General features: G+C 53.5%; 1 protein-coding gene across 1 annotated transcript in view; it reads right to left on the bottom strand.

Annotated features, from left to right (window-relative positions):
• The window catches only part of Chd4 (chromodomain helicase DNA binding protein 4), a 34164-nt gene extending 26317 nt beyond the window's left edge, over window positions 1–7847 (bottom strand). The window contains exons 1-10 of the mRNA XM_021164181.2: window positions 7713–7847; window positions 6702–6880; window positions 3414–3535; window positions 3006–3200; window positions 2665–2783; window positions 2307–2548; window positions 1995–2122; window positions 1706–1841; window positions 1395–1573; window positions 967–1206 (exon numbers count right to left, since the gene is read on the bottom strand). Coding sequence (XP_021019840.1) covers window positions 967–1206; window positions 1395–1573; window positions 1706–1841; window positions 1995–2122; window positions 2307–2548; window positions 2665–2783; window positions 3006–3200; window positions 3414–3535; window positions 6702–6801 — 1461 coding nt within the window. The 5' untranslated portion in view covers window positions 6802–6880; window positions 7713–7847. The remainder of the gene's footprint in view (window positions 1–966; window positions 1207–1394; window positions 1574–1705; window positions 1842–1994; window positions 2123–2306; window positions 2549–2664; window positions 2784–3005; window positions 3201–3413; window positions 3536–6701; window positions 6881–7712) is intronic.
• Between the last annotated feature and the right edge of the window lie 2039 nt (window positions 7848–9886).

Here is a 9886-nt window from a genome sequence, read left to right as displayed (position 1 = left end):
GGAATTCAATATATAGACCAGACTGACCTTACACTCAGAACTGCTTTGCCCCTGCCCCTGCTGGAATTAAAGGGATGCAGCATCATGCCCAGAAAATAAAATAAAATCAACTACAGGGAACTGGGGTGGTGACCCAAGTTTTTGATGCCAGCGCTAGAAAGGNTGAGTTAGGTAGATCTCTCTTAATTGAAGACCAGCCTAGCTGTTTTATACAGAGAATTTCAGGCCAGCCAGGGATATAAAGTGGGATCCCATCAAAAAAAGTTCTTAAAACAACTAAAAAGAAATGAGCAGACAAGCCCACAACTTTAATCTTGTTAATGACTTATAAAAACTTCATTCAATCTGAGTGATGGGGGTGGTGCACACTTTAATCTCAGTGCTCTGGAGGTAGAGGCAGATGCAGGGGAATCTCTGTAAGTTCAAGGCCAACCTAGTCTACAGAGTTCCAGAAAACAAAATAAATAAAAACATCATCTCAAATAAAACCTAACCTCATAACCATCCCTAGGCAAAAACCACTAGGACTTCCTTCCCCTCTCTGGATATTATCAGAGAGCTTAAAAAAAAAAAAAAAGTTAAGAATCTATAAGCTTTATTCTAAATAAACCGGAATAGCTGGGCACATAAAATCCCAAGAGGGAACCAAGCACTTCCTTCTCTTAAGCAACCTAATGCAGTAAGCAGGCCCTAGGGCAGTCCAGGCTCCCGAGAACTGAAAAAAGGAAGGAATCAGAAGAACTATTTATTCCTCTAAACTGGAACGATGCTTCAACCTGCTTAAGAGGAATGCCCTCTTCAATTCAGTTAGCTGTATGTTTACACAGGAGATGATGTCCCAGGACTAAGCAAGAAAGGAAACTCCTGTCTCAGCCTCGGCCTCACAATGTCCACAAGAGAGCAAACCCTTGTGCTGTTCTGACACTGCTCCTCCATCCCTCACCCTCAGAGAAAAAAGTCACTTACAGTACAGCGGGGACAGAGCCATTCGCCATTTGGGATCTCTGGAAGCGGGGGGTTCAGGCAGTGGATGTGGTAGGAAGAAGGGCAGGTGTCACAGCACAGGAGCTCCCCGCCGTCCTTGCAGACGCGACAGAATTCCATATGATGGTCATCCTCCTCTTCTGGGTCCCCCCCGACTTCTTCCAGAATCTCCTCACCCTCAGAATTGTCCTCCTTAGCTTCCCACTGGATTCCCTCCTTCTCCTGCAATAAGAAACCAGAGATTCAGATTATTCCCACCCCACCCCCACCCCATGCCAGAACCCACAGCCAGCATTCCTTTACACAGACATTTCCCAAAGCTCCCATTTTTATTTCCACCCAGACCCAAAGAAGCTCCTCACTACCCTCGCCCTCGGGGGACCCAGAGGCCACAGTCGCCAGGTACTCACACAGTGCGGGCAGCTCCACTTGCCCTCGGGGGCCTTCTCCATGTCTGGGTCCAGGCACACCATATGGTAGGCTCGGGGACAGGTGTCACACAGGATGATCTCGCCGCCTTGCTGGCACACCTCGCAATAGTCCTGGTGGTCTGTCTCATAACCATCCACAGCAGTCACCTCCTCCTCGCCTGGGCAAGGAAGAGGGAAAGCCCAATTATTAGAAAAAACCACCGCCCCCCAACCCGTATCTCCTAAGGGAGATTTTCCCCTGGCCATTGCCATCTTATCCCATTACGCATAAGTACAGAAAAGAAACACACCTTTCTTTTTCTTTTTAGCGGTCCGGAGCTTCTTGCGGCTCCGACTGCTGCGGCTGGTGGAACCGTCCGAAACAGAGTAGCTGTTGATACTGGCATCGTCGAAGTCAGACTCTACATCTAAATCGTCATCCTCACTCTGGAAAACACCCAGAAAACAACATTCAAAGTCCAGGCCAAGGAGAGAACTGCACAGAAGGAGCCTAGTTACCCCTGTCTGAAGCAGTAGGACCCTATGTGCCCCCTCCCCCACACAGCTCCCCCTTCTCCAGTGGCAAGAGCCAGGTCTCACCGAGGATCTCTTCCGCTTGGAGCCGAACCCTCCCAGCTTGATCTTCAGAGGAGCTACTTTCTTGGGTTTGGGCTTCTTGGCGTCAGGCACTCGCGGGCTGCCTTTCGGCTTCCTCCGAGCATTGGGACCTAAGATCAGGATACAGCCAAATGTAGACCACAAGGCAAATGATGGGAAATGAGCTGGCTCACCCTGGCTCTCTTCTAAACCCAAGGCTCGCTCCTGCCCGTTGCCCGACTTAGGGGCAATGCCNCATTCCTAGCTGTCAGACTTGTCAAGCCCACCCAGACCCTTCATTAAATCCCACTGCACCTTTGCCCTCCTTGGTCTTGGCCTTGCGGATCGGCACCTCCACAGGAGGAGGGGGAGGGGCGACTTCAGTAGCTGTCACCATGCTCTCCACCACAGCCACAGCCGCTGCCGCTGCAGCTGCCACTGATGCTCCCGAGCTGCCCTTGAAGGGGTTGTTGGTACTGAATTCCCTCCACTTTGCACCCAAGACCATCATCATCTTGGAGACAGCAATCTTGGGGTTTTTAGCAGCAATCAGCGGTCTGGAAGAGAAATGGACAAGAGTAAGGTCATATATAAAGAGAAAAGAGAAAAACGAACAAGAAGAAATTCTAGAAGGACTCCTCCCTTCCCACCCCACAGGCTCCTCCTGACTTACCTGACAAACTGGCTGAAGGCCTTGTAGTTGGTGAGGGTCCGGTAATCCTCCTCTGAGAACACATGGTCGATGTCTTCCATACCCCAGTCTTCTAAAAGCTGGGCTGATGATTTAGGTTCCTGCAGAGAAGGCAGATTCAGGGGTCTGCTTCATAGTGCTCACTGGCTAAGACAACCAACTGGGAAGTCAAACAGCAGCTTCCAAGAGCGAGGTACAGAGGAAATAATACAGAAGAAATAAGCACACCTACATGGAGATGCTGTTCTACAGGGCAGGGCGGTATCTGGGAGAAAGGGCAGAGAGAGGACCGACAGGGTCTTGACAGACAGAGATCTAGGCACCTTCGAGTCATCATCCTCGTCCTCCTCTTCCTCCTCCTCCTTCCGCTTGGATTTGCTCTTCTTCTCCTTCTTAGGTCCGAGCTTCTTTTTCTTCTTCTTGCCAGGAGTATAGTCGCTGCCCTCACTGTCTGAGCGCAGAGCCACCTCTTCCTCCTCCTCAACAAACTCTGGCCCCTCCCCAGAGCTGTCCCCCAGCTGCCGGCATAAGAGTAAACGCTGGAGCAGGGGGGGAGGGAGACAGACACACATGCTACACACATGCTCACCCAGGACAGTCCTGAGGCTCGCCCCAGAACCTGACCCCCAGCTCCAGGAGAAAAACTACCCGCAGCCTCACAACTCTCCTTGAGCACCTCCTCCTCCTCCTCCTCTCTTCTCACTCCCCAGAACACTCAGTCACCCACTCACCTCCTTTTTTTGGCGCTTGCTCTTAGGGATTTTAGGGTCTCGAGGTTTCTTAGGCTTTTTCTTCTTCTTGAGCTTTGGAGTCTCTGCTTCGGATAGATCCTCGTCTGGGTCTTCCTCATTTTCTACACAGATTGGCAAACAGAGGCAGGCAGGGAAAAGAGCAACAGCACAGGTGAGGGCCGAATGCAGATGGNTCAGATCCTCTGTCCCCACCTCTCGCCCTAGAAGAGAACTGCTGTACTACACACAAGGGAGCTGAGANCCAGCACAGANACAAAGAGCTGTACATACCCAAAATCAGCTGCCCAGCCAGGCCCAGCCAGGCCAGGCCCCTGCCTCCCTTTCCTCACCACTCTAGGCACCTTCTGTGTCTACCAGTACCGCTGAATTGAGCTGCTTGGAACTTAGTAAGTGAAAGAGCTAACTTCATCCAGCTCTCCCGAAAGTGGCCACCAAACAGCTCCTAAGACAGGAAATAAGGAGAGCCTACCCAGAAGGCACTGANCACAGACTCATCCCTTACCATGCCACCCTAGAACAAACACCAGGCTCAGGGCCTAAAACACAACAAACACCCTTATTAAACCCCTTTGGGACTATCATTGCTCAGAACCACCAGAATCTCCCCAGTCCCACATTCAGTTGCCAGTTCAACTTCACACCCTCTCCCAGTTCCCTTCGGCATCTCTAGTCCTACTGTTTCTTTCCAGCTTTCTCCTGGGTCAGCCAGCTCTTCTCCCTAGGGGCCTGGAATCAGCCCAGCTGTCACCATCTCCCCTTCCCAACCCCCCTCCCATCTGGCTCCACCTCCTTCCCTGGCGAGAAGCACACACAAAGCCTGGTAACACTGGGGAATCCTGAGCAAGGGTAGGTAGAGAGGGGCACAGGGGGAGAAGACTGGGAGGCAGCTTTCTTTGTACCAGCCTTGTACACCAGCTCCCAGTTCCCTTCTCCCTCTTCCCAAGCCACCCCCGCTCAAGAAGGGGGGAGTAGGGAAGGGAGGAGAGAGAAGGGAGTGTCTCACCCACTGAAGAGAAGGAAAATGGCTCCTGACCGCAGAAGCCAGCCCAGGGCACCCAGTGCCAACATAGGACAGACAGGAAGTGGCAGGGGTGGGGGTGGAGCCAACAGAAGTACACAGAGCGGAGAGTACCCTCAAAAAAAACTTCTCAAATTATTACCTGGCCCTAGGTCAAAGCCAGTGATCTCTATACCTACTCTAGGATGACACCGTTTGTAAGAGGTCACCCTCATGTCCCAGACAAGAAAGCCAAGATAGCACCAGAGTAAACTATTGGAATGACTGCAGTACTCACTCACTTGTAGTTCTTTAAAGACATTAGAACTAAGATTTAACAAGGGCTCAATGGAGGTTACCAAACCATACAACCTTCATCCCTAAAAAGGAATCAGAAAGCTTTAGCTTAAGGAATCAAGTGTCAAAACTNAGCTTCCTCAGTCACCCAACAAGAATCCTACCCAATCTGCAGAAACCATGTCCAAGCCCCCCTAAAACNGTAGACTCCCTCCCTTTAATCCCGCACACTCAGTGCATAACCCCAGAAGTAGCCCTAAAATGATTCTGGAGCCAGTCAGATCCCAAGGTTGGACAAAGTGCCACAAGCCTCCCATCCACACCCATCCCAGGGTTAGGTCAGAGGCTTGGAGGCCCCTCTCANCTAAACACACCATTTTCTTAAGGGCTTCTGGCCCACAGCCCTTACAGCACCCACCAAAGCCTTCTTCCTCTGCCTGTGGAGCACAAGTGAGCCAGGGACAAGGCCACNAGGCCGTGGAAGCACAGTGGGCCCCTTTCCACCCACACACAGCCCTCCACTCCTCAGGCCCATCACGCTGCATGCCATAGAGGGAGATTTGGGAAAAGGGGCAGAATTGGGTGTGGCCAGAGGAAAAACTGGGTCATGCTACAGATNGGGGCAGAGTTCACACTGAGAGCCTGCAGTGCTCCCACTTGGGAGGGAAGCCCCAGACCTTCAAGCAAGGGGTTATGGCTAAGATGGGAAGCAACACTGGTCAGACAGCATCACCCAGCCTCTCNTAAAGACGAGGAAGGAAAAATAAGTCTTCCTGCTTACCCACCTCACCCTCGCAAAGGCAGAGCTCCGCAGGCCTATACCTCAGTGATCAGACACACATCTAAGTCCCTTATCTCAGCAGCAAGAATAATGGCTCTCTTAAATGACAAATTGGAAAATGATTTCTTCTGGATACCTCACCCTCCAGTTGGGGCTCAGGAAAAGGCAGAAGTGAGAGCCATGCCGTAAGGAACAAAACCAGGACGGCCAAGTTCCACAGGGTAATGACCAGGACAGCCGGGTGGACGCAGAGAAGATACCGACCTTGCAATGAATGTGGGGGAGTCAAGCCAATAGGTGCCTTAACTAAGGGGGTTCTAAATAAGGAGACAAGAGGAAGACATCCACTTCCAAGCATGACATCAGCCATCATTTGAGGGCAGGCACTCAGGCAAGCTGGTTATAATAATACGGGTTTGGCCAGTCCAGGGAGCAACCCCAAAACACAGTGCAAACCCTAACACACCCACACAAACACCTCACACCACCAATCCAGACCCCAAGCTACCTCAGAGTGGCAGAAGCCCCTAGTAAAGATCCAAGATTATGTCCACACCAAGGGCCAATTCCCTCCCTCTGCCCTTCACTAGGCTACTGCATGCTGCCTCTCCTAGCCCTCCATCCCTTCTCCACTCAAAAAAAATCCCAACAATCTGACTAACTAAAAGTTCTACAGATCTGATAAAGTGTGAGGTTCAAACTTTACACTCTTGAAACAGCACAGAGAACCGGTAATAGATCAGGACAGAAAGCAACCAACGCTCCCGCTTTCTTCTCCAGGGAACAACCGCGGGATCCCAGATGCCTGGCAGGGCTCCCATAACACAAATCCCCACCGCACCCCACCATGTCACCACCAGAGTCTGAACCACCTGCATTCCTCCAAGAACCTGCACGAGGTACAGCCTGCTAACCCAGAGAGCTCCCTCAACTGGGGACTGCGGAGCATTCCAGACAGCCTTGAGTGAAGCCAGCTTGCATCTGGGTCCGTGGTGCCCAAGAGGCACATGGCTTCCACCTCCCCCAGCACCCCCAGCACACAAGAGCTCCGCAGAAGAGAACCACTCCCTTCGGATGCCCTCCACCCTGGGCTCTGCAAAGGGACAAGCAGCGCGCGCACGCAGCCTCACTGGAGTCTCGAGGAAAGATCAAACACCTCCTTCCTGCCCTGGGCCCTCCGGGAAGATGTTACCTGGATGGGGTGGGGGCAGGCTGTTGTTCAGAAGTGCGTCCATATCCTCCTCCTCACTGCCCGCTGAGCAGGGGGACGGGGAGCCCAGGCCCGACGCCATCCCCTTCCGTTCCCCGGCCAGGGAATTGGCCCAGCTGCTCCTGCCTGCGGCCTGGGGCCCTCTGCACTGGCCCGAGTCACTGTGCGGGGGAGGGGGGGGAGAACAGTGAGTGACGCGCAGTCCCCCTCCCCCACCCGCTCTTCCCCCCCACCCCCTCCTGCCCTACCACCCTAGCCGAGCACCCGAACCACTCAGGCTGAACTTAGTTCCACACTCCTCGGGGACAGCCCGTGAGCCGGCTCCCCAGCAGGAGCCCCCAAGAAGAGGGAGCGACGCCCCCGAGGGCAGGCTGGTGCATGGAGGGGAAGGGAGAAGCTAGCCTGGCCTGAGCCTGGAGTGCCTGGGGAGTGGGGTTCGAGTGGGGAGGCACGGGGAGGGTCAGGGGAGGCGGCCGGTGCTCGGGGACACAAGGTCACTTGGGAGTGGGGGGGCGCTCCTCTGCGCCCGGGGAGGGGCCAGTCCCCAGACAGGGCAGCTCTCCAAAGGCTGTCCTCTGGGACAACTCAGGTTCTCTTCCGGAACGGCGGGGACCAGGGGGCGTGGAGGCTCGGGCGCTCCGGGGTCCCGAAGAGTCGGGACGCCGGAGGAAAGCGAGCACCCACCGGGAAGGGGGCCGGGCCACGTGTCCCGGGGGGCTAGCGAGCAAAGGGCGAGGGGCGGGCGGGCAGGCGCTCGCCCGGCATTGTGGGAGGCCGAACCCAGGAGGGGGTGGCGGGGAGCAGGACTCCCTCAGGGCAGGGCGCCGTCTGGAGGTAACCCGGCCGCCTCCGGGGAAGAAGGGTCGGCTCCCTGGAGAGGGGACGGTCCGCGGGCCCCGGGACGCCTGAAGAAGGGACAGGTGAAGGGATGACCCCCCGGGACGACGTCGGGCTGAGAGAGATGTCTCTCCCGTTGCCTCGCGCGCTCCTCACCCTAGAGCCGCCTCAGGTCGCGCTGGGTCTCGCCGGTGTCACTCCCGCTCCGGCTCCTCCTCGCCGCGGCCGAAGGGGGGAAAATGGCTCCGGCTCCGGCGTCGCCTCTTAAAGGGCCCGAAACACCGGCCGGGAAATCCCACCGCACAGGCCCCGCCCCCCACGGACAGCCCATAATAACCTCAACCAACTCCAANCCCCCCCTCCACTACCGCCACCCTCCTCTCTAGGTCTCCCGGGCAACCCCCGCCCCCTCGTCGCTCAGGCAACCATTGGCCACGCCCCCGTCGAGCGCGCGCGCGCGCGTCACCTGGGCAACCGCCCACCTCCTGGCCATCCCATAATACACACGGACACCCCACATACACACACCCCGCCCCCCACACTCTATGCATATATGTGCCCGGGGCTACAGACATATAGTGCAGATCTTTTACAAACTAAAACCTGCTCCCCCTCCCTTAGATATCCCATAATAACCACTCTTTGCCAACTTCTTCACTCTTGGCCTTACTGCTAACATCCCATAATAACTCATTACCCCTCCCTCCTCTTGGCCATCCCATAATAAGCACCCCTCCCAGCACTTCAGCCTCATATCCCATAATATTCAACCCATCCCCCACCGACATCCCATAATAACCACCCCCAGTTTGATATCCCATGATTGTCAGAAACTCACCCACCCCATACTACAACAACGGACANTGGGCCTCCTCCCACACGGATCCCGTAATAATCAGTCTCCCACTTTCTATACTGATATCCCATAATATCCAACCCCCCCAGAGCTGCCCTCAGTCCCTGCACTAGGGTTGAGATTCTAGNTGCTCACTTTACCACCCACAGCCTTTCCAGTCTCTTTCTAGCTCCATGGTCCATAAATTACCATTCCTCCTAGCAAAGAGATACTCACTAATGATCAGCAGCTCTGCTGTCACCCCACAAATGGACATCTAAATCTCCTCCACTAACACTGGGAAAATGTCCTATCATTTACTCTATCTTCTCTCGCATCCCATAATTTCAAAAAGCCCACGATACCATAATTCTCCCAACACAACCCAGTGCCACATCCCATAATACTGCTGCTACACTCCATCACCACACATAGATCTGTCCAGACATCCCCTAATTGTCACAACCTCCCCCACCTCTAGAAGTTGTCAGGCTTCTAGAGCAGGGAGGGTGTGGCAAACTGCTAACTGCCCTGTCCCCACTAGCACACACTTTAGTCCCTTCCTGGGCAATAGGAGCATTCTGGGCTCTCAACGTTCAGGACCCCCGGACTCCCTAGCTCATCATTTGCAGACACTCAGGAACCAAGAGCCAACCTCGAGCCCCATCAAACCCCACCAAATCCAGGTATGTGCTAGATGCTTACCTCCCTCCAGCTTTGAATGTTTGTGTAAACTCAAACAAATAATATGCTGACTAGATGAAACACTTGCGTAAAACTTCATGATGAAAAACTTTAACTCACCCAGAACATCCCATAACAATTACAAACCCCCATCCCAAAACTATTTCTCAACATTCCAGAAGTCCTCTACACTGCCACCTTCAAGTCCAGGCAGCCTCCGTGGACAGATAGCCTATCACCACTATGGACTGAGAGTCCTCTACCATGCCTTGCTCNGTACTCACCATCACTAAAGTTCATTCGACATACCCTTGACAGAGTACTAACAAGGTAAAGAGCTAGCTACTACCGACCGAGTATACCAAGACACAGGTGCCTTCCTTCAAGAAACAGTCACAGCTGGGAACAGTATCACATGCCAGTAACCTCAGCACTCAGAGAACAAGCGAGATGATCAAGGGATCAAGGCCACACTCTGCTACTCAGTGAATTCAAGGTCAGCCTAGGCTACAGTAAAAACAAGTCTCGGATAATTATAATTTATTTATTTATTGCCAGCACCGTNCTCTAACCAACTGGGCTAATGGGGCACCCATGAATAAATATTAAATGTATAATGAAGAAACATTAAACAGCCAAAGAGACCATGATACAATATAAAAATATCTAGTTAAAGAAATACCACTGAATTCTTGCTCTCTAACTCTCTTCCTGCTCTGTCCCTTCCCTCACATCCCCATCATCACCTGCTCTCCACATTCATGATAGCCAGCCTCTCTCCAGTCCTCTACTTCTCTCACTCTCTCTCTCT

The sequence above is a fragment of the Mus caroli genome, chromosome 6 (assembly GCF_900094665.2).
Source record: "Mus caroli chromosome 6, CAROLI_EIJ_v1.1, whole genome shotgun sequence".
NCBI lineage: Eukaryota > Metazoa > Chordata > Mammalia > Rodentia > Muridae > Mus > Mus caroli.
The sequence above is the reverse complement of the archived record's forward strand: the minus strand, read 5'-3'. Positions and strand labels throughout refer to the sequence as shown.